The 24746-nt window shown below is 49.5% G+C and overlaps 1 protein-coding gene across 1 annotated transcript; it reads right to left on the bottom strand.

The window, feature by feature from the left end:
* Window positions 1-14539: 14539 nt before the first annotated feature.
* On the bottom strand, window positions 14540-24161 carry LOC113915145 (pepsin F-like). The gene is made up of 9 exons (XM_027580942.1): window positions 24109-24161; window positions 22880-23042; window positions 19706-19823; window positions 19495-19613; window positions 18145-18344; window positions 16389-16505; window positions 15328-15472; window positions 15139-15237; window positions 14540-14692 (listed from the first exon to the last, which is right to left on the bottom strand). The coding sequence occupies exons 1-9, from the start codon at window positions 24159-24161 to the stop codon at window positions 14540-14542; spliced, it is 1167 nt and encodes a 388-aa protein (XP_027436743.1).
* Window positions 24162-24746: the final 585 nt, after the last annotated feature.

Here is a 24746-nt window from a genome sequence, read left to right as displayed (position 1 = left end):
AGGCTGAAATGCTTGGTGGCACCAATTCTCAGCTTATGGCACAGTCTATGATGACTCCCAACTATTCTTGCCCTCTGGTATCCATGCCCCTTGTACCACCCCCATCCCACCCCCCCAGCCAAACGTGTGCAGGACCTGTGACTTGCTTCTAACCAATAGGATATGACAGAGCAGATGGGATGTCACTTTTGTGATTACATTATGTGGGATCATCACTTCTGTCTTGCCAGTAGTCTCTCTGTATAGATGTTCTCCCTCGCTCACTCTGATGAGACAGGCTGCCCCGTGGAGAGCTCCAAACAGTGAAGAACAGGGGGTGGTCTCCAGCCAATAGCCAGCAAGAAACTGAGGCCCCCAGTCTGACAACCCACGCAAAGCTGAATCCTGCCAACAACCGTGGGAGCTGGGAAGTGGACCCTTCTTCGGTCGAACCCCAGATGAGACCATGTCCCTGGCTGACACCCTGACCACAGCTTTGTGAGAGACACTGAAACAGAGGACCAGTTAGACTGAGCCTGGATGCCTGACCCACAGAAACCATGAGATAATAAAAGTGAGTTGTTTCAAGTTGCTAAATTTGTATTAATTTGTCACCAGCAATAGAAACTAGTACAGTTTCTATTGCTGTAGAAACCCCCTTGAAAATTCCACAAGGATCCACATAGCCGCCTCCGCTCGTCCCCACTCGGGGCCGTTCCAGAGCCCTGCAAGCCAGTTTTCTGCCCAGGCAACATGAACGATCTGACAAGGAGGGAGTTGACACATAAGCCTCCAACCAGAAAATAAGACTTGTGTTTCTGTGGCTCTCCAGGCTTTTCTCAGTGCTCTGAGATACATGAACTTTTAAAAAATGGTCATCCTGCATTATCCCTACAATCCAGGAGGTTTCAGTGGTCAACACAGGTTCATATGACTAGATAGTGACACTGTTTAGGGACTAGAACCCGTGTCACAGAAGGCTCTGGTCTTGGGAGACTGTTCCCCCCGGGGCCAGACTCTGTGCCCTCACCCACCCACCTGGCTCCTGCCCGTAGGTTAGAGCATCAGGTGGACGTTCCATGACCAACACAGCCTCCATCCCAGGGACACTCAGGGAAGCCCCTCTGCCCGGTGCCCACAGGAACTCCTGGGGGGGAAAGAGGGCCCCCGACTCCAGGACCACGTGTCCTCCATGAGCAGGTCTGATCATCAGCCAGAGCCGCTTCGTGGCTGCCAAGGGGTGGGGGGGGGGGGACGCCAGGTAATCTCATTGTGCCAGACTGGCCTGGCAGAAAGATTAGACAACACTGTGTACTTTGCCATTAGCCCTGCCTGGCACTCAGCTCTGAGGGGCCCCGGGAACAGCATCCCCGAGGCAGGGTACCCCCTGCCAAGGGCACAGGTGTTCAGAAATGTTCCGTGAACATATCAAATCAAGCAATGGAATGAGATCTAAAGAACCCAATCCTGGCAAGACTGAAGTGGAGCATTTAAGCACGATAAGTGTTATCGAACTGGTGTGATAGGCAGTGGGCCGGCTGGTCCCCTAGGGGCTTTCAGTCAAGGCCTCGCCCCAGCACACACTTCCATTCCCCAGTCCCTGACCTGTGGAGTTGCTCTAGGGATGGGCACAGGGTTTAACATTAAATTTATAATAACATTTTTTGGGCCCAAATCTACAAATAATACATGTCCCTTATAGATTACTTATAGGCAAATAAAACTTTTTTTCTAAAGATTTTATTTATTTATTTGACAGAGAGAGAGAGAGAGCACGCACGCACAACAAGCAGGGAGAAGCAGGCTCCTCCTGACCTGACCTGAGCCTCTGGTCACGCAGAGCAGGGGGAGCCCGATATGGGACTCAATCCCAGGACCCCGGGACCATGACCTGAGCAGAAGGCAGTCGCGTAACCAACTGAGCCACCCAGGCGCTCGGCAAATAAAACTTTTAATGCAACTCAACCCGCCCCCCCACCCCAGGACGATCCAGCATTAATGTTGCAAAGGAATATATTTATTTCTTACAAAAATGGGGCCAGATAGTCCAATACACACTGTTTTGCAGCCTGTTTTTTTTTTTCATTTTTTAAAAATTTTTCATTGTTATGTTAATCACCATATATTACATAATTTGTTCTGGTGTACTGTTCCATGATTCATTGTTTGTTCACAACACCCAGTGCTCCATGCAGAACGTGCCCTCCTCAATACCCATCACCAGGCTAACCCATCCCCCCACCCGCCTCCCCTCCAGAAACCCCAGTTTGCTTTTCAGAGTCCATCATCTCTCCTGGTTCGACTCCCCCTCCGACTTACTCCCCTTCATTCTTCCTCTCCTGCTATCTTCTTCTTTTTCTTTTTTCTTAACATATGTTGCATTATTTGTTTCAGAAGTACAGATCTGTGATTCAACAGTCTTACACAATTCACAGCGCTCACCGTAGCACATATCTTCCCCAATGTCCATCACCCAGCCACCCCATCCCTCCCACCCCCGACCACTCCAGCAACCCTCAGTTTGTTCCTGAGATTAAGAATTCCTCATATCAGTGAGGTCATATGATACATGTCTTTCTCTGATTGACTTATTTCACTCAGCATAACACCCTCCAGTTCCATCCACGTCGTTGCAAATTTGCAGCCTGTTTTTAAAAGAAAAATGAGGGGCGCCTAGGTGGCACAGGTGGTTAAGCATCTGCCTTTGGCTCAGGTCATGATTCCAGGGTCCTGGGTTCGAGTTCTGCATCGGGCTCCTTGTTCAGTGGGGACCCTGCTTTTCCCTCTGCCCTGCTGCTCCCGTGCTTGTTTTCTCTCTCTGGCAAATAAATAAATAAGATCTTCAAAAAAAAAAAAAAAAGAAAAGAAAAATGAAATGCTTGTGTATTTTTCCAGGTGATTTCTTGTCAGTTTATTACTGTCATTTTAAAAGCTTTTCTTGATGTATAAGGTGCACACGAAAAGGTGCGTGCCATAGGGAATGGCTTGATGCAATTCCACAAATGGAACAAATCCACATAAACCACTACCCAGATCAAGGAACAGAACATTACAAGGACCCACAGAGCCCCCTTGGTCCCCCTTCCAGATCCAAACCCGCCCTCCCCCCCGCCCCCCGGCAAACCAAATCACCACTCTAACCTCAAACAGCAAAGACTAATTTGTCCTGTTTCTGTATTTTAGGGAAACAGCACCATCTAACACCCATGCTCTGGGTCTAGCTTCTTGGCTCCAAATTATGTTCGTGAGATTCACCTCAGTATTGGGCAGCTGCAAGTCGGTGATTTTCATTGCTGTATGTCATTCCGTTGTGTAAATATACATTTTCTGGACCTCTTCTCTGGTCGATGGGCATTTGGGTGCCTTCCAGATTGGGGATTCTTAGGAGCTGTGGTGCAATTAACATTCTAGTACATGCCTTTTGGTGAACCTATGGATGCATTTCCGTTGGGTGTAGACCCAGGGGTGGACTTGCTGGATCATAGAGTAGGCTCAGCTCTAGTAGAAGCTGCTAAACAGTTTTCCAAGTGGTTGTACCACTTTGTGCTCCCACCAACCGTGGATGGGAGTTCCACTTACTCCATGTTCTGGTCAACACTTGGTATGTCCACCGTTTAATTTTAGCAACTCTAGTGGGTGTAAGGAGGTGACTTCTTGTGGTTTTATTTATTTATTTTTAAATTCTATTTTATTATGTTATGTTAGTCACCATACAATACGTCATTAGTTTTTGATGTGGTGATCCACGATTCATTGTTTTTGTATAACACCCAGTGCTCCATGCAGTACATGCCCTCCTTAATACCCATCACCAGGCTAACCCATCCCCCCACCCCCTCCCCTCTAAAACCCTCAGTTTGTTTCTCAGAGTCCATAGGCTCTCATGGTTCATCTCTCCCTCCGATTTCCCCCCCTTCATTTTTCCCTTCCTTCTCCTAATGTCCTCCATGCTATTCCTCATGTTCCACATATATTGACTTATTTCACTTAACATAATCTCCTCCAGTCCCATCCATGTTGATGCAAAAGTTGGGTATTCCTCCTTTCTGATGGCTGAGTAATATTCCAGTTTATATATGGACCACATCTTCCTTATCCATTCGTCTGTTGAAGGGCATCTCGGCTCTTTCCACAGTTTGGCTATTGCGGACATTGCTGCTATGAACATTGGGGTGCATGTGGCCCTTCTTTTCACTACATCTGTGTCTTTGGGGTAAATACCCAGTAGTGCAATTGCTGGGTCATAGGATAGCTCTATTTTTAAATTTTTGAGGAACTTCCACACTGTTTTCCAAAGTGGTTGTACCAACTTGCATTCCCACCAACAGTGTAAGAGGGTTCCCCTTTCTCCACAACCTCGCCAACACTTGTTGTTTCTTGCCTTGTCAATTTTTGCCATTCTAACTGGTGTAAGGTGGTATCTCAATGTGGTTTTGATTTGAATTTCCCTGATGGCTAATGATGATGAAAATTTTTCATGTGTCTGTTAGCCATTTGGATGTCTTCTTTGGAGAAGTGTCTGTTCATGTCTTCTGCCCATTTTTTGACTTGATTATTTGTTTTTTGGGTGTTGAGTTTGAGAAGTTCTTTATAGATCTTAGATACCAGCCCTTTATCTGTAGTGTCATTTGTAAATATCTTCTCCCATTCGGTGGGTTGCCTCTTTGTTTTGTTGACTGTTTCCTTTGCTGTGCAGAAGCTTTTTATCTTGATGAAGCCCCAAAAGTTCATTTTTGCTTTTGTTTCACTAGCTTTTGGAGACATATCTTGAAAGAAGTTGCTGTGGCCGATGTCAAAGAGGTTACTGTCTATGTTCTCCTCTAGGATTTTGATGGATTCCTGTCTCACATTGAGGTCTTTCAGCCATTTTGAGTTTAACTTTCTGTATGGTATTAGAGAATGGTCGAGTTTCATTCTTCTGTATATAGCTGTCCAATTTTCCCAGCACCATGTATTGAAGAGACTTTTTTCCATTGCATGTTTTTTCCTGCTTTGTCGAAGATTATTTGACCATAGAGTTCAGTGTCCATGTCTGGGCTGTCTATTCTGTTCCATTGGTCTATATGTCTGTTTTTGTGCTAGTACCATGCTGTCTTGGTGATCATTGCTTTGTAATATAGCTTGAAATCAGGCAATGTGATGCCCCGAGCTTTGTTTTTCTCTTTCAACGTTTCCTTGGCGATTGGGGGTCTTTTCTGATTCCATACAAATTTTAGGATTGTTTGTTCCTGCACTTTGAAAAATTGTCATTGGAATTTTGATCGGGATGGCATTGAAGGTATAGATTGCTCTGGGCAGCGTAGACATTTTAACAATGTTTATTCTTCCAACCCATGAGCATGGGATGTTTTTCCATCTTTTTGTGCCTTCTTCAATTTCTTTCATGAGTGTTCTGTAGTTCCTAGAATATAGATCCTTTACCTCTTTGGTTAGGTGTATTCCGAGGTATCTTATGGTTTTTGGTGCTATTGTAAATGGAATCGTTTCTCTAATTTCTCTTTCTACAGTTGCACTGTTAGTGTATAAGAAAGCAACTGATTTCTGTACATTGATTTTGTATCCTGCCACATTACTGAATTGCTGTATGAGTTCTAGTAAGTTGGGGATGGAGTCTTTTGGGTTTTCCACATAAAGTATCATGTCGTCTGCGAAGAGAGAGAGTTTGACTTCTTCTTTGCCAATTTGAGTACCTTTTATTCTTTTAGTTGTCTGATTGCTGTTGCTAGGACTTCTAGTACTATGCTGAACAATAGTGGCGAGAGTGGGCATCCTTGATGTGCTCCTGATCTTAAGGGAAAGGCTCTCAGCTTTTCCCCATTGTGGTTTTAATCTGCATTTCCTGAATAGTAATGGCTAAGCACCTTTTCCTGTGCTTATTGGCCATTTGTGCCTGCTCTTTTGCTCATTTAAAAAACAATTAAGTTGCTTGTCTTTCATCGCAACCTATAGTTTTGCATCAGTCACTTAATTGTCTAGGGACAAAATATCTTTATAAAATCTTACATGCATGCAATGCCATTATAGGAAAAGGGGAACAGCTGAGTTGCCTGGGCAACAGAGGGGATGAAGACCCACCAACCCCACAAGATATTTCTATGGCACCCCTGGGAATCGAAGGTACACAGTTTGAAAAACCCATGCAATAGAGGCTCTTCTCACCCTTACCTCTTGGGTATCTATCTCATTTGCAGATTCGGAGTTTGGGGGAGCAGAGGTGAGAGCCCTCCTAGAAATCTCCCCCCACCCCGACAGCTGTCCCCACCCAGATTAGTAAAAGTAATTGCCTGCAGGTGTCGAGCACTCACCTGTGTGGGGCCAGGTGCCCACATGCCTGCATGAGATCTCCCTGGGAGATAGGTCCAGGACTATATGGCACCATTTCACAGATTTATAGCTGGACAACTGAGGCTCAGAGAGGTTTAGCAGCTTGCCTAGAGTGCAGAGCAGTGGAAGACTGAGCTGGCATCCTTGATTCCTCTGCTCAGAGGGTCTGTTGCTGACTTTGCCTGCCCTACTGGGCCTGAGATTCTTGGATAGTAGGGGTGAAAATTCTCTTGGATGGAGACACGTGAGAGCCTTCTGGGGGCTGGTGTGTTCCATTTCTTGGCCTGCATGGGGTCACTTAAGCGTTTCATGATAATGTGTTAAATCATGTATTTATGCTTGAAGCCTATTTTACATGTCGGTTATGCTTCACAATTGAAAAAAAAAAGAAAAAGCAGGCAGTCTCTTCACTCTGGCTCTGGATCCTCCTTATCCACTAAGGAAAGTGAATTTCGGGATGCCTGGGTGGCTCAGTCGGTTAAGCGTCTGCCTCAGGTCATGATCCCGGGGCCCTGGGATCGAGTCCCGCATCAGGCTCCCCGCTTGGCGGGGAACCCACTTCTCCCTCTGCCTTTTTTTTTTTTAAGATTTTTTATTTATTTATTTGAGAGAGAGAGTGAGAGAGAGAGAGCACATGGGGGGGGGAGGGTCAGAGGGAGAAGCAGACTCCCCGCCGAGCAGGGAGCCCGATGCGGGACTCGATCCCGGGACTCCAGGATCATGACCTGAGCCGAAGGCAGTCGCTTAACCAACTGAGCCACCCAGGCGCCCTCTCCCTCTGCCTTTGCTCCCCCTGCTTGTGCTCTCTCTCTCTTTCTCTGACAAATAAATAAATAAAATCTCAAAAAAAAAAAAAAGGAAAGTGAATTTCTAATTGGTTTGGTTTGGTTTCCAGACCTCCAAGGGCTGGCAAATGGCACAGGGGAGATAGGACACTCATCCCAGCCCAGTCCATCTCCCTGGCGGCGGGGGGGGGGGGGGGGGGGGGGTCGAATAAAGCCCCTCCCACCCAGGCTAGCCCCTGGGACAAGGAGGCAGGTCAGTGGCAGTGACAATAAGGCATAGATGCCAGTGAGCATGGTAATGACTGACAGGTGTAAAGGCAAGTGTGTGCTGGGAATTAAGGCTCATCTCAGCAACCCTGTTGAGTAAGGGCAGCCCTGTGAGTAAGGGCTGCCCCCTCCTCGGGTTTTACTGGTAGGCTGCTGAGAGGCTCCGTGACTGGTTCAAGGTTACCGAAGTTCACAGCTGGGGCAGAGCTGAGGTTCAAACCCAGGCTGTCTGGAGCCTGAGCCCAAGCTTGTAAGCATTTACTGCCACTTTCCTGGGCAAGACACACACCGAGACACACACCCAATTTCTGAACTCCCACAGGTCGTCCCTGGGGCCCAACTAGGGGGAGAAGTTCTGCTCGAGCAAATGGAGTTGTTGACCATGGATAAGGCAACAGAGAGGTAGTGAGCTCTGCCCTGCGGGAGGTATGTAAGCAGAGCCTCCAGCCCAGCTTTGGGTAAAACGCACAAGAAGGACTTGGGGGAGACAGGCATTCGGAAGTGGGCAGAACAAGGGTTAACTGGAAGCAGACAAGGAAATGTTTGGAGCCTGGGAGTGGGCTGGCAGAGGATGGAGATATTAACCAGGGTATGGAAAATTCTCGGGAACTGGAGCATAACCAAGGAGTTGGCCTGAAGTCCCACAGCAGGGACAAAGGGATTCTCAGAGAGCCCCTCTGCCCCTCACAGCCCCCGCTCCTCCTCAGGGTGCCTCCCTGGAGCTGGATCTGCCTGGTGGCCTGGGGTGAACTCCTGTTGGGGACAGAGGTCAAAGTCGCTGATAAGGAGTCCGACCCCACAGGGCACCAGCTCTTTCATCCTCCGAATGCCACCTCACTCCCTGGTGAGTGCGCCTCTGGACCTATCTGATCCTCTGTGTCTGTTCTGGTCCAATCTGATCTGATCGAGGCCCTGTTCTTTCTGGCGGTGACCTGGGTCCTGGCTTCTGACCTGTGGCTTTATCATGTTTGGTTACAGTGGAGGGAGCTGGGAAAGTGGCCGGAGGGTATTTAAAACCCTTGACCTGGGCCTCGGGCTCCAGATGAAAAAAGCTGTTCTTGAAAGAGCTGGAGCATCCAGCCAGAGGACCTGCTGCAGGAGTGCACAGGGCTTCTGGCCTTGGCCTAGGGGTGGGTGGTGAGGCCACGAATGCATGCAGAAGCCTCTGGCGTCTTTCTAGACCCTCTTACTGCTTTGCATCACCCATCTTGGACTGGTCCCTGAGCACCCAGATTCCCCATGAGTCCTTTGCCTGGTCCATCTCCTCATTCATTCATTCATTCATTCATTCCATGTCCTGGACAATAGGCCTGCTATAGACAAATTAGCCATGAATTTTGCCTTCCTTGGGTTCACATCTGAGTGGGGGGAATAAGACCCAGACTTAAATCATTGTAATAATGGGCAGAAAATGATCATAATAGTTCACTAGAGCAGGATACCAAAGAGTCAAGGTGCTACGGGCCATTTAGAAAAAAGAGCTCACTTCCAGGGACCATCTGGGAGGTCATCATGGAGGAGGAGGCATTTGAACTGTCTTAATGAGAGTAGCCTAAGATTCCCAGGGGGAATCAACTTTTTACAGGCATTTGAAACTGGCACAGAGTCCATGTTGGGCGAGTGGTTAAGCACCCCAACAGACCCTTGGGAAGGAGCTCATGATCACTAAGGACCCGTAGAGGAGGCTTTGGGGGTCTGGCTGGAGGCTTGGAAATCACACTGTTGGTGTGCCTGCAGCATGGGTCGCCCTTCTCAGTCAGGGGCGGGCCTGCGTGGGCGGGCAGTGGAACCCCCACCTGTTCTCTCTGTTCCGGGGCTGGCTCAGGTAAGGCACCATCCCTTCCCCTGCCGTCTGTCTCACCCCTGGCACCAAGCATGAAACCATTTCTAAATTTTGAAACTTTTTATTTTGAAAATCTTTCAAATTTCCAGAAAAATTTGCCACAAGCTCCCATGTATACTTCCCTCAGGTTCACCCATTATTGACATTTCGCCATTTTGCTCTATGTACACACACACACACACACACACACACACACACACACACACGGAGTATTATTTTGGTTGAATAATTTGAGTCGGTTGCAGACATCATGACCCTTTACTCCTAAATCTTTAGTGTGTATCTCCAAAGAACAAAGACATCGGCTTACATAACCACGACACAATGGTCATATTGAGGAAATTTAACATTGACACGATACTATACACAATCTGATACACAGCATGTATTCAAATTCACCAGCTATCCTCAGATTGTCCTTCTCAGTGATTTTTTTTTTTTTCTGACCCAGGATTCAATCCAGGACCGTGCCTTATTTTTGGTTGCCTGGTCTCTTCACTCCCCTTCAGTCTGGAACAGCTCCTTAGCCTACCTTTGGCTGTTCTTGACATGGACAGTTTTGAAGAATACGGGCTGGTTTTGCAGAGTGTACCTGGATTTGGGTTTGTTTGAGGTATTCTTACTTTTTGATTCAGGTTATTTTATTTTATTTTTTTTTTTGCAGGAGTGTCATGGGAGGCACCAGGTGCTGGTCTGTGCCATTCTGGGTGCTGCTGACTTTGGTGACTTGGTTAAGGTGGCACCTGCTTCCCAGATTGTCCATTGCAGTTCTCGCGCTGGGATGACTAAGGTGTTCTGTGGGGAGGTGCTTTGAGACTGTGCAAACAGGCTGCTCCCCATGAGACCTTCACGCAAGTTGAAGCATCCCTTGAGGATTTGTGCCTGAATCGATCATTAAACTGATGGCAATTTTTGTTGACATTTTCCGATTGGCAGTCTATGGTGAGGACTGGCTGTCCTTTCACTCTATGTGTTTATTTATCTGTTTGTACTCATAGATTCTTGTTTTATTTAGTGAGTTATAATCCGGTATTATTATTCTTCCTTTTCATGCCTAGATTGTCCTGGGCTTGGCCCCTGGAGCCCCTTTCAGCTGACTCCTGTATTCTTTTGACACATCCCCGCAGTTTTTGTGTTTATCTGTGTAATGGGCTGAATGATTTCTCCCTCCCCCAGCGTTTACATATGTTGAAGTCCTAACCCCCAGAATCTCTGAATATGACTGTATTTGGAGACAAGGTCCTTAAAGAAATGATTAAGATGAAATCAGGTCATATCGGTGGCCCTCATCCGATCTGACCAGCGTCCTTATAAGAAGAGGAGATGAGGAGCGCCTGGTAGGCTCAATGGGTGTAGCGTCCGACTCTTGGTTTTGGCTCAGATCATGATCTCATGGGTTGTGAGATCGAGCCCCACGTGAGGTTCTGTGCTCAGAGGGGAGTCTGCTTGGGATCCTCTCTCTCTCTCTCCCTCTGCCCCTCGCCCTGCTCATGCTCTCTCTCTCTCGCTCAAATAAATAAATCTTAAAAAAAAAGGAGATTAAGACACAGACACACCCAGAGGAAAGACCACGTGAAGACATCAGAAGACGGTGGCCACCTACCAGCCAAGCAGAGAGGCCTCGGAAGAAACAACCCTACCAACACCTTGACCTCAGACTTCCAGCCTCCAGGACTGTGAGAAAATGAATTTCCATTGTGTAAGCCCCCCGACCCCCCTAGTCCATGGTGTTTGTTACGCCAGCCGCAGCAAACTGGTAACAGTTGGCAATGTCCACACTTCTTGCTTTTGCAGAGTTGTGCTCAGCGTGAACCGATGGTGTGGTTTTCTTAACAGTGGTTTCACATAACATTCATCCCCAGAATATTTATGGAGCATCTCTCATGGCCCAGGCCCTAACTTAGGCACTGGGGATCTATCAAGAACAAGATAGACCGAAATCGCTCCCTCACGAAATTCCACTCCAGGGAAGGTGACAGATAACCACAAGAGAAATAAATACATTATACTGTGTGTGACATGGTGACGGTGGAGGGAAGTAAAGACAAGGGAAGGGGAGGGGGAGTGTCGGCGAGGGTTGACCTTGTAGAGACAGGTGCCAGTGAAGCCACCCCCTCCCCAGGAGGGGCCTTTGCAGGACACACCTGAAGGCGGTGAGGGAGGGAGTGACCCACAATTCCAGCTGCACATTTCTTTACGTACCACTTTCCAACTTTTATTAGTATAGCTTCCCTGAGAAAATATGTATAGCTAGTAAATAAGTTTCAGCTAAGTATAAATATCTGGAATATATTTGTCTAAGTCTGAACAGGGATCAGCAGGTCTAAAGGTGGAAGAGTGGATGTGACAATGGTTTTATGTTGCCAAATAGCCATTCAAGCAGATGGAACCCAGAGGCAGGTCCCGCCGTGACCGGGAAGAGCGCGTGTGCAATATCAACTTTGGCCACCAGGTGTCAGCACGTCACAGTCTGTTCCCGGATGGCTGGTCTATGGGAATGGATTTATTTGTTCCAGCGCAACCCCAGCGTCTCCTCTCTGTTGGAAGCCTTTTTCTTTCATTGAATAATGCTTAGCTTCCCACCCCCTACCTTATTCTGACGACAAATCAACTCTAAAAACTTGGTACCAATGTACATTCTTACAAGAAGTGTTCAAAAGCTATCTTTTTCCTTTTTCCCTACATTCTCTCTCACCAAAGGCTATAAACATCCCTTCAGGATGTGATTGGTAAAGGATCAAAGTGGAGGGCTGGGGGGGGTGAGGGGATCTTTGCTTTGAAGATCAGAATTAATGCCCGTGTTGGGGGCACAGGCTACACATACAGAGCCTCGAGGAAAGTTTGGTTCATTAAAGGGCGTCAGCTCCAGCCTTGAGCTTGGGCTCGTTTAGGGGGAGCAAAGCCCGACCTTTTATGGTTGAAGTGATGGCGGTAAGCCACGCTAATACCACACGTGTCTCCCGCCATGGATGCAGCAGTATGCACCAGTGGGAGCACTAACAAATTCAACTATTCATTTATTTAACGTGTCTTTCTTGAGGGCCTACTATGTGTCTGTCACTGGGAGCCGGAGCCAGGAGCTCGGACACCTCCCTCATCTGTACAACCAGGGCAACATTTCCTGCCTCGCAGGGGGTCACGGGGAGACAGCATGGGCAATTCCCTGGACCTATTGTTCTTGCTCTTATGGGCGGCTTCCGACCAAGAGAGAAGGGGCCTATGGTTCCATGAAGACCCCCTTGGAAAATGAGTTTACAAACTGTACACAGCTGAGTCTTCATGACGTTTTTGATTTTTATTATTTGTTCGAAAACATTACCAATTCTGGCCTCACCCTACATCAGCCCTGCATCTAGTCCTCTTTTGCTTCCCCTCACGTGATCATAATCCTCTGTCATCGAAGGGACTGGGACGGAACTGTGGACATACAGCGGATCTCACACGGATGGTAACTGCAGGGCTTGTGGCTATGTTTCCGGCTGGGGTGGCAAGATTGAGGTCAATGCCCACCCCCTCCCAACCTTTCCCTGGCTCCCCAAGAGAAAGCCCATCAGTCCTCTGGCCTCCTGCTAACACCTCTGTTGTTTTCCCACCCGGCCCTCATGGGTGGGTGTTCTCGTTTGTCTCTATCTTTCTCCTTGACTTCTATCCCAGGGGTCCACCACAGTGCCTGGCACATAGTAGGTGCTCAGTGAATGTGTGGCAGATGAAAGGATGCAGGATGAAGAAGTGTCACTGTCACTGCGGTTTGTCCTACCGGAGTAATGGCAGCATGATGCACTCGGATAGGACGTTGTTTTCCACCTTTGTACTGCTTCTTCCGTCCGCGCCTCCCACCCTCTGCCTTCTGACTCCTGCAGCCCCAACGTGGGCCACCGCCTGGGGTCTCCGGGTGGGAGGAAGTGATGCCTTCATCCCAAACTTCCCAAACCATGGCAGCTCACACCAAAGGGTGTCATGGCTGTGTGCCCCAGAGGGGGCTGAAGGCTTTGTGCACTGTGGGTCCCCTTTTACAGGAGGTCAGTCTCCCCAGGACAGTCTCAGAGGCCAAGGGTAGGGTCCTGCTGGGCCCTCAGAGGGGTGGGGAGAGCTCAGGCATTCACGTGGGCCTGTCACTCGGGCAGCAGGACTGGAAAGGACACTGTAGGTGTGGGTGGCAGCGAGCTGGTGGCCGGGGTCCTTTGCCTGCTTTGCTCTAGGGGGCCAGGGTGGAACCATCCGAGTTTGAAGGGCCTCACTCAGAGACTCTCTGCAGCAGAAGGCCACTGCCAACCGGTCTTTTGCGGTCAGAAGAACAGAATCTATTTTTACGATCCTTTCCCGTCCCTCTGAATGTGGAGGTGGTGGTGACTGGGGAGGCAGTCACGAACCTGCTCATCTGTCCAGAACACACCTCTGCCACTTCTTTGGGGGACTGTTCTCCTCAGCTCACGCGGCCAAGTGGTTGTGTAGGAAACTGTCAATCACACCCACCGCCCAGCGAGGCCACGTGATCAAGTAGCGCCAATCAGAGTACCCCAGGTCCGGGCCGCAATGGTTGGTCCAGGGCTGGACACATGACCCGAGCTGGGCCAATCAGAGCCCTGCCTGGTACTAAGCTCCACTCTAGGGTTTCTTCCTTTCTGTTTGCATCCCTTAAGGCTAGAAAGCCCCGAGGCGGGCAGCAGCCAGGTCCTTCGGCCCTCGTAGAAGACTGAGGAAAGAAACTTGCCAGGCGAAGAGGATCAAAGATGAGAGAAGGGAAAGAGGGAGGGAGAGAAAGAATGAGCTGACGGCTTTTGATTTCTTGGGTCACCGAGCCCTCTGGACCTGCTCTGGTTCCTGCATCCTGGGTCCCCAGTAGCCTTCCAGTAGTTTCCCCCTTCACTGAAGCCAGCTGGCCTTGGGCTCCTCTCATGGGTGGTCCAGACTCGATTCGGGAGTCCTGCCTGATTCTGATGCAACCCCATCCAAAGAGAGGCGCTGGTTCATTTCAGCACCATGGAAAATGAGGTCTTTTATTCTCTACCGAGAGCAGACTTTACAGAGCCCCAGACAGAGTTCAGGATGGACCCCGGGCGGGAATGCCCCGAGTGACTGTGTGTGTGTGTGTGTGTGTGTGTGTGTGTGTGTGTGTATGTGTGTGTGTGTGTGTGTGTGTGTGTGTGGCGGGGTGGAATGAAAATGAGGTCTTTTATTCTCTACCGAGAGCAGACTTTACAGAGCCCCAGACAGAGTTCAGGATGGACCCCGGGCGGGAATGCCCCGAGTGACGTGTGTGTGTGTGTGTGTGTGTGTGTGTGTGTGTGTGTGTGTGTGTGTGGCGGGGTGGAATGGTTGCTTCCTGAAGCAGCTCCAGCATTTACACTGCCGGAGCCAGGCCAATCGTGTTGTTCGCTCGATTGAAGACGGTAAAATACAACCTCAGGAAGACATCACCCAGAATCCAGGAGTCCGAGAGGAACAGGCCACCTTTGCCTTCGTCGAAGTTGCTGTAGCAGGTGCCCTGATGATCCTGGAGGAGACAGAAACTCACCAGTCAGCCCGAGCCCTCACTTGCAGCCCGCCTTCAACAGCCAGCCCTTCTCTGCTGGATCTCCCTCCTTTCCCGGGAGCCACGTGGCTCTCTGAGCAGCTGCAGAACTGGGGTGCCCATCCAGGCACCAGAACTGTCTGCCGCTCTCCTCACACTCTGCTGTGTCTTTCCTGTGACTCAGGCCCCGGCTGTTCCCTCTGGCGGAAAATGCCTTTCCTTCTCTCCTCACCCCCACTAGCTCCCTAAGACTGAGCTCAGCCGGTCTCTTGGCAGCCTTCCCGACCCCAGGCGGGCCCTCCGCGGCCGCCCGGCAGCATCTGCAATGGTGTGGCTTGGCCTCCAGGGGGCCTCCTCCTCCCGGCCTCTGCCCCGCATTCCTGCAAGTCCCAGATTTGAGGACCAGGTCCCCAGGGTTGGCTCCTCACCTCCCGGCTGTAGGCACTGGCTGGCACTGAGTAGTTGATGCCGTTGATGGTGAAGACGATGTCAGGCAGGGTGCTGACGGCGTCACAGTCAATTATGTACTGTCAGAGAAAGAGTGGGAGAGAAGTTTGGCCCAGCCGATCCTTCTATGCCTGGGGAGCCCAGAGTGTCCCTGCGGCATGACCCGTCACCTCGCCACTGTAGGACTGCTTGGCATTGATGATCTTCTGTATGTTGAAGACAACGTCAGATGGGCCAATCAGCAACGAGGTTCCGGTATCAATAATGGCCTCGCAGCCACCATCACAAGCAATGACCATCTCGTTCATGGAGATGCTGAGAGACAGGGGGATAAAGCAGGTACCAGGATCACACTGGGGGCTCCCTTCACTACCACCCCCTCCCTGGCTGACCCCAGGGCACCCCTTCAGCTCATGCCTGACAGCTGTTTCCCCTTGTTCTGATCATACTGACCTTCCTTGACTTCCTTCAGTTCCTGAATGTCCCAAGCTCTCTTGTGCCTCAGGGCCTTTGCATATGCCAGTAGCCCCTTCTAGAACCATCCCCACTCCCTTTGTCTGGCTGATTTCTCCTCACCTTCCAGGTTCCAGCTTCACTGTCACTTTTTTAGGGAAGTCTTACCACCAGACTCAATCAGGCTCCTCTCTTGGTCACCTCGGCATACTTTTACTCATTTCTGGCATGTATCAAAGTGGTAATTCACTATTTGTGTGACTTGTTTCATGTACATCTGCCCTGTTAGATGGTGAGCTCTGTAAGAGCAATTTCTATCCTCAGTTCCTCCTTCAAGTGTCCAGCACACAGCAGATGCTGAACATATGTTTGTTGAATGAATGAATGAACCAGTAAGTGAGGGAGGGACGAGAGACCTGTATCTGGTGTCTGGCTCATTATGGGGCCCACACAGTGAAGATGGAGGTTCTCCTGGGCAGCAGGTGCTCAGAATGACAGGAAGGGAGTCACAGGCTGCTCTCAACCAGCTCCCAGCTCAGATGCCAGGGCCCCTGGCCATGGGCTAGCCAATGCCTGAGCTAGCCCAGGGGGCAGGACACGGACTATGGAAGCTTCCAAAGGACATTTTAAGCTTTTGTCTGCTGATACCAGGACCTTGTCAGGAGGCGGGGGGCTATTAGAACCTGTGGGCGGTTGTGTGTGTCCATGTGTCTGTGTGTGCGCATGTGTGTGCGTGTGCGGGCATCACCTGGGGCCGCCTTCAGAGGGGCGGGCTTACCTGTCCACGGACAACTGCCAGTAGAGGGGCTTGGACACGGGCACCCAGTTGAGCTCTCCGCTATAGTAGGAGTGGTCCACCCCGCCGAACATCACCACACTGCCCTCCTCCTCCTTTCTGAGGGGAAAATAACCGGGAGGGGGGATTTGCTTTGTCTAAAGCATTGTCTAAAGACACGCTTCTCATGGCTCACTTGTCCACACGTCACAAAGCCCCATGGAGTAGGCACTCCTCTGCTCTCCATTCTACAGACAGGAAGGTTGGGGCCCGGAGGGATTGAGGCCTGGCTAATGGATGGTGAAGCTGAGTTCAAACCTGGACAGTCTGGCTGCAGGGCTGGCTCTGACCACCCCCTCTGCCAGTCCCTTTTGGCGATCAGAGCACTTGGCCATGTAGTTGGGGGACGTGCCAGCCAGAGAGGTCTGGCCTGTCCTCTTTCAGAAAAGCCGAGTGTCCGGGCTCACATGGGGTGCGGGCTGTGGGGCCCCATGCTCAGCAAGGTCCCACCTCTCTGCTGTCCCTGTCTTGAAATTCCTAATACTTGTAGAACAAGGGGACTCCTATTTTCATTTTGCACTGTTCCTGCAGTGCAGGAACTGTATGTAGCAGGTCCTGGGAGCACGCTGTTAGTGAGGGGGGACATGTCTCTGCTGACCCCTCTCCTTCCTTCCAGAGCAAATCTATGGGCAAATCTTGTTGCCCGTTCTTCCAACATATATCTCAACTCCTTCCATTGTTCTCCCTCTTCCCTCCACCTCCCTGGGCCAAGCTGCCACCCTCTCTCTCCTAAAGAGTCTGCTGTAGCCTCTTCCCTGGCCTCCCTGCCTCCACTCCACTGCATCATTCTCCAGCACACAACCAGGGTGAGCCTTCAAAAGTGGAAATTGGATCATGTCTCTTCCCTGCCTCACCCCTGCCAGAGGCCTCCACTCCCACGTGGTGCAGCACCCCAGGCGAACCTTGCCCCTGCCTCCCTGCCAGGCTCCGTTCCCTCCCCACTCCTCCCCCAGTGCTCCAGCCACACTGGCCCCCTCGCTGGGCCTTGGGTGCTCCTTCAGACCATTGCACGGGGTTTTCCCTCTGCCTGGGACTTCGCCTCTGCAGCCCGGCTCTCTCCCATCACAGAGGCCTCAGCTCACAGGGGCCTCTGCTACAGCCCGTCTATAGCCACCTGCCTGGGCAATCTTGTGCAAAGCTCCCCTCTGAGCCTCGGTTCCCCCGTCGGTCAAATGAGGGACTTGGACTACAGGGGTCAGCAAAGTTTTCCTGTAAAGGGCCGGATCATCATGATTTTAGGCTTTGCCGCCTGCAAGATAGCCCTCGTGTCTGCTCCATTCCGCGATTGTAGAGCAATGGCAGCTAAAACTTTATTTACAAAAACAGGGGCTGGGCCAGATAGGGCCCCCAGGCCATAGTGTGCTGACCCCTGGACGAGGCTCTCTCTCAAGAAACTTCAGGATCGGGCGCCTGGGTGGCTCAGTCGTTAAGCGTCTGCCTTCAGCTCAGGTCATGGTCCCAGGGTCCCGGGATCGAGCCCCACATCGGGCTCCCCGCTCTGCGGGAGGCCTGCTTTTCCCTCTCCCACTCCCCCTGCTTGTGTTCCCTCTCTTGCTGTGTCTCTCTCTGTCAAATAAATAAATAAAATCTTTAAAAAAAAAAAAAGAAACTTCAGGATCAAGTAGTCTACAATTTTTTCATGTAACTGGAAGCATCTTACAGCTGATTTGGACAAACGGCTCGTCCAGCCCAGACTTACTTGCTCAAGTAGAAGGCGAAGAGCTCCTCAGAAATGAGACCTTGTTTCCACAGGTTGTCGAAGACAGGGAGGGTGCCTCCGAGGCTGAGGCTGGGGTAGCCCAGGCCCAGGATGCCATCGAAGACTGCATATTCCATGAACTTGCCGGGTTCCCTCAAGCTCAGGCCAAATGCCTGGGACTCATCGATAAGGCCCCCGAACTGTGGGAGAAGAGGGTGTCACCAGGGAAAGGCTTGGAAAGTGGGGCTGGGCTGGAAGATGCCACTAACGGCAGAGAAGAACCAAGGTGTGGCTGTGGTCTTGGGGACCTTGGCTGGCTATGACAAACCAGAACAGAGATACAGGTTCCGTGTGCGTGGACCCTGTGGATTTTGACCAACACCTGCTCCTCCTGCTGACGTCATCCCCCCCCCTTCTTTTTTTACAGGTGGGGAAACAGACTCAGAGTGGGACTGAATTGTTTCCACTCGAGGACAGAAAGAATAGAGAGTAAGATAGTCTTCTTTTGGGCATGACTAGTTCTGATGACAGAAATGGAGTGAATTCATTGCAATTGTGGATTCTGTGTCTGCCCAAAGAGAGATGCCTGTTATACCACGAGCCATCAGAGCTCTTAGGAAAATTCTGCCTGGGAAATATGCTGTTGTGTGCGTGTGAGTGTTCAGGCACGTTAGGGGAGGCAGCTCATAGTTTTTATTGGAGTCTCAGAGGCCCCCAAGGGTAAGGACCCATTTTTTAGCCCCCCCCCCCACTTCTGTGGCCCTTGCTTTTTTTGCCTAGGTCCCTGGATCCTCAGCTGCACCCAGAGGCTCCATAACAGTTCTGCCCTCTTCTCCAAAACATCCCCCATCTGTGTGAGTCCTGCTTCGCATCCCAGCTCTGCCACTTAGCAGGTGCATAACCCTGGGAAAGGCACTCGCTCTCCCTTGATTCACCCATCTGCGTGATGGCAGTAACAGTGCCTGGCACATGGGGCTGCTGCAGGATCAAACAAGTTCTTACAATGAAAGCACCCAGCACCATGCTTGAAAAAATAAAAGTGGGTGGTTTATCCACACCTCTCCCTGTTCCCCCCCAAATCAGCCTTGAGCTAACCAAGGGGAAAGGAGCTGCAAATCCATGCCCCCAAGCCCCGCCAGCACAGTGATCCACCCTCTAGGTTAGCTATTCTAGGATTCCGTGTGTCAGCGAGGGTTACTGTCTCCCTAGGGAGCCAGCCCCACAGGGCAGGCAGCCAGCTGCTGGGGGACTTGGGGAAAGACAGGTGCTCCCAGCTGACCCTACATTTGATCCTATAAGCCGTCATTGCTCCCTGGGTCAGCCTTCCTCAGCCTCTGGTTTCCAAGTTACCTGAACGGTGTCATAGGCCAGAAATCCTGACATCCTCCCGGAGCCGTACTGGAGGTGGATGGGCTGGCCCGAGATCCGGAAGGTGGAAGACAGCAGAGGGTTGAAGATATTGTGATTAGCTGCAGACACAGGAGATGAGCATCTGTCAGCCTGCCAAGGACAGAGGACGGGGTGGGTGGGGGCGGGGCACGAGACGGGTGCAGGCACTCACCGCACGCAGGGCTGGAGCAGTAGATGGAGGGCACCCACAAGTCAGACGAGCCCGTGTCAAAGATGACCTTGAACTCCTGCGGGGGTGTTCCAATGCTGATGGTGCCGACGTAGGCCAGCTGCAGGGGCCGGGAAGGGATGGTTAAGGCAGATTGCCCTAGTCCTCCCTGACCCCCAGGGTGCCTGCCTCTGTCGGGTGTCCTGAAATCAGCTTTCAACCACTCTACCTTATAGCCTCTACTCAGGCCAGTGCCTCCATTTGAAAAGCTCTTCAGTGTCCCCTGCAACTCACTAAATCCTTTCCCCCCTTCTTGGCCCAGCTTGAGTGCTTCCTCCTCCAGGTAGCCCTCCTAGGTCACCCCAGACCACTTCCTCTGAATTCAAAATAGAACATCAATACCATGCAGTTGGCCCTTTTCCTTGACATTCATTTACTTTCTGCTTGTCTCTCAGGCTGGGCTATGCATTCTTGGAGAAGAGATGAGACCTTTTGTTAACAATAACAATAACCCTATGTTAACAATAACGATAACCCTATGTTAACAATGATGATAACCCTATGTTAACAATAATGATAACCCTATGTTAGTTTTTTCCTTTTTTTAATTTTATTTTATTATGTTATGTTAATCACCATACATTACATCATTAGTTTTTGATGTAGTGTTCCATGATTCATTATTTGCATGTAACACCAGTGCTCCATGCAGAACGTGCCCTCTTCAATACCCATCACCGGGCTAACCCATCCCCCCACCCCCTCTCCCCTTTAGAACCCTCAGTTTGTTTCTCAGAGTCCATAGTCTCTCATGGTTCGTCTCCTTCTCCGATTTCCCCCCCTTCATTTTTCCCTTCCTGCTATCTTCTTCTTCTTCTTCTTTTTTTTAAATATATAATGTATTATCTGTTTCAGAGGTACAGATCTGTGATTCAACAGTCTTGCACAATTCACAGCGCTCACCATAGCACATACCCTCCCCAATGTCTATCACCCAGCCACCCCATCCCTCCCACCCCCCACCACTCCAGCAACCCTCAGTTTGTTTCCTGAGATTAAGAATTCCTCATATCAGTGAGATCATATGATACAATGTCTTTCTCTGATTGACTTATTTCGCTGAGCATAATACCCTCCAGTTCCATCCACGTCGTTGCAAATGGCAAGATTTCATTCCTTTTGATGGCTGCATAATATTCCATTGTGTGTGTGTGTGTGTGTGTGTGTGTGTGTGTGTGTGTGTGTGTGTGTGTGTATATCACTTCTTCTTTATCCATTCATCTGTCGATGGACATCTTGGCTCTTTCCATAGTTTGGCTATTGTGGACATTGCTGCTATAAACATCGGGGTGCACGTACCCCCTTGGATCCCTACATTTGTATCTTTGGGGTAAATACCCACTAGTGCAATTTCTGGGTCGTAAGGTAGCTCTATTTTCAACGGTTTGAGGAACCTCCATACTGTTTTCCAGAGTGGCTGCACCAGCTTGCATTCCCACCAACAGTGTGGGAGGGGTCCCCTTTCTCCACATCCCCGCCAACATCTGTCGTTTCCCGACTTGTTAATTTTAGCCATTCTGACTGGTGTGAGGTGGTATCTCATTGAGGTTTTGATTTGGATTTCCCTGATGCCGAGCGATGTTGAGCACTTTTTCATGTGCCTGTTGGCCATTTGGATGTCTTCTTTGGAGAAATGTCTGTTCATGTCTTCTGGCCATTTCTGGGTTGGATCATTTGTTCTTTGGGTGTTGAGTTTGATAAGTTCTTTATAGATGTTGGATACTAGCCCTTTATCTGATATGTCATTTGCAAATATCTTCTCCCATTCTGTCGGTTGTCTTTTAGTTTTGTTGACTGTTGCCTTTGCTGTGCAAAAGATTTTTATCTTGATGAAGTCCCAATAGTTCATTTTTGCCCTTGCTTCCCTTCCCTTTGGCGATGTTTCTGGGAAGAAGTTGCTGTGGCTGAGGTCAAATCCCATTTACAATTGCACTCAAAACCATAAAATACCTAGGAATAAATCTAACCAAAGAGGCAAAGGATCTGTACTCAGAAAACTATAAAATACTCATGAAAGAAATTGAGGAAGACACAAAGAAATGGAAAAACGTTCCATGCTCGTGCACTGGAAGAACAAATATTGTGAAGATGTCAATGCTACCTAGAGCAATCTACACATTCAATGCAATTCCTATCAAAATACCATCCACTTTTTTCAAAGAAATGGAACAGATAATCCTAAAATTTGTATAGAGCCAGAAAAGACCCCGAATAGCCAGAGGAATGTTGAAAAAGAAAAGCAAAGCTGGCGGCATCACAATTCCGGACTTCAAGCTCTATAACAAAGCTGTCATCATCAAGACAGTATGGCACTGGCACAAAAACAGACACATAGATCAATGGAACAGAACAGAGAGCCCAGAAATGGACCCTCAACTCTCTGGTCAACTCATCTTCGACAAAGCAGGAAAGAATGTCCAATGGAAAAAAGACAGTCTCTTCAAAAAATGGTGTTGGGAACATTGGACAGCCACATGCAGAAGAGTGAAACTGGACCATTTTCTTACACCACACACAAAAATAGACTCAAAATGGTTGAAAGACCTAAATGTGAGACAGGGGTCCATCGCAATCCCAAAGGAGAACACAGGCAGCAGTCTATGTTAGTTTTTTTATGGGCTCACACATTGTAGGCGCTCAATAACTTTTTGACTGGTGTCATTCTTGGGGCTGGGGAGCCTGAACTGCTTCTGCCTGGGGTGTCAAACTTGGTTTGCAGTGGGCTTTGTCATTGGAGCAGACATGGCTCACCCTTCCACTCTAACTCAGTGATTTGCTTAGTTCAGAAAGAACAAAATCCCTCAAGCCAAGTGCTGTGGTGCACACGTGCCCAAGGATGTATTGTCGGCACTGAAATGGATGTTTCCCTGTCACCTGCTCATTGCTGGACCTGGTCACCACAGACCAGGAGTTGAGGGTGGGGGGTGCCTTCTCCTCTGGGGATGGGTGTCCCTGTTCCCTGGCGTTTCTGCCTGCAGGAGCCCCAGCCCCAGCATCTCTGCTCACGCTTCCAGATGAACCCCAGCACTTGGCCGGAGCCCTAGGGTGTGCTCTGGAGAGTCATCCCCACCCCCTTCCCCCCCCCCCCCCGTTCCTCCCCCCTCCCACCGCACTTACATCCAGATAGTTCCTCATGGGTTCATAATATACCCCCAGGTCCGGATCTACAGATTCAACAAACTTGTAGGCCAGGTTGTAAGGATGCTTCTCCAGGTAATCTCTCAGCCTGTCTTTCTCCCTGAGGTTTTCTCGCATGGACTTGATCCTTGTCAGAGGGATTCTTTAAGCCAGCATTGGGAAAGAGAAACAAATGAGAGACAGCGATCTCGCCTGCCCCGTGTTAATATAACTATTACATCTCGTGCTGTGATCCTGCCATATTTTCCAAATATTTTTATGATGTCATCTTATCATCGGGACAGGCCACCCAAGACCATGGAAAGACTATGGCAGTAAACTTAGGTTTGAATACAAGAATACAAGATTACTTAGGTTCTGTTGTGTAATCTTGGGTAAGCCATGTGGACTTTCTGTGCCTCAGTTTTCCTACCTGCAGAAAGGTGGAAATGATAATAACCCCCTCACATAGAATGTTTGGGGTGTTAAGCAAAATGATGGCTATGATGCACCTGACGGATAGGAACTCTTGACAGTGGCAGTCGTCACCATTGCTACTGTCATCTTTCTGTGTCTTTCTCAAAGAAACCCTGGGAAGGAGGTAGAATGGAAATTATCATCCTCTTTTTATAGGGAGCTGGTGACTTGGCTATTGTCACACTGCTTGTTAGAGGCAAAACTGGGCCTACCAGTAGCCCTCTTGATCTTTTTCCAGGACTCAGCCTAAAGAGAGGGGTTATGAAGGAAGTGAGGCGCTGGGGAATAAATTAGAGAAATTAAGAGGATAGAGAAACAAGAAGGACTCAAACTAGGAAAAACACAGTTTTGCAGGGAGAGAGACATCCAAAGAGACAGAGACATATACATATGAAAATGGAGTGAGAGCAGAGAGAAGACCTAGAAACAAAGGCAGGAAAAATGCTGTTCCTAGACAGGACCTCGCCTACCGTTGCACAGGTTGTGCACTGAACAATTCCAAGGGATGCCGTTTCATACAGCTCATGATATGACTGGCACTCCTGGAGTTGTACAACCCTGCAGGCCCGTCTCAAGTCACCTGGACCCCACAGTGCACGTGGTAAGCTACTGACCAATAAATGGAGCCTTGAACTTTAAGACAGTCTGGGAGTGATTATATTCTCTTCTCTATCCATGGAGGGGCAGGAGAATAAGAGGGCAAGAAAGAGCCCAGAAAGAGAGCTGATGCCACCTGCACGCCCTGTACTTACGTGACTAAGCACTCTGAGAGGGCCACCAGCCCGAGGACCCCAAACCACTTCATGCTTTTTTCTTGGGTTCTGAGCAAGCAATGGCCAGCCTGAGTTGCTTGTTATATGTGCTCTGACCTGCCTTAGTCGTGCCCCTGAGGGCTGCTAAATGGACCTGATAAGACATATGACCCTCTCTGATAAGATCTCTATCCCCATCAGTGTTTATGAGGAGGGGATTTAGAAAATTCACAGAATACAGAGATTTCTATTGTGATCTCTTCCTTGGGGCTTGGCTGAAACAAACAAACAAACAAACAAACAAACAATCCTAAACCGTAAATCCTAACAAAGAATGGGGAGACTCTTCCTATCTTGGAGATAAAGGTGCTGCTAATAATGTGCTAAAAATAAGTGGCAGGTGCTATGCTTGCCTTTTCTGATCTCGTGCAGTCTCCCCAGGGCCAGTGAGGTGTGCATTGCTATCCTCATTTGGAGAGGAGATTGCTAGGAGGAAGGGGGGGTGGTCAAATGTCACCATGAGGACACCAAGTACAGCACACGGGCATGTAAGTGACTTTAGGTGGTGGGATGGCACAGACCAGGGGCACTCATGATGCCGCTCTGCACATTACAATTGCATAATTTTAATGTAAGAA

The sequence above is a fragment of the Zalophus californianus genome, chromosome 11, assembly GCF_009762305.2.
Source record: "Zalophus californianus isolate mZalCal1 chromosome 11, mZalCal1.pri.v2, whole genome shotgun sequence".
NCBI lineage: Eukaryota > Metazoa > Chordata > Mammalia > Carnivora > Otariidae > Zalophus > Zalophus californianus.
This window is presented reverse-complemented; position numbering and strand designations above follow the sequence as displayed.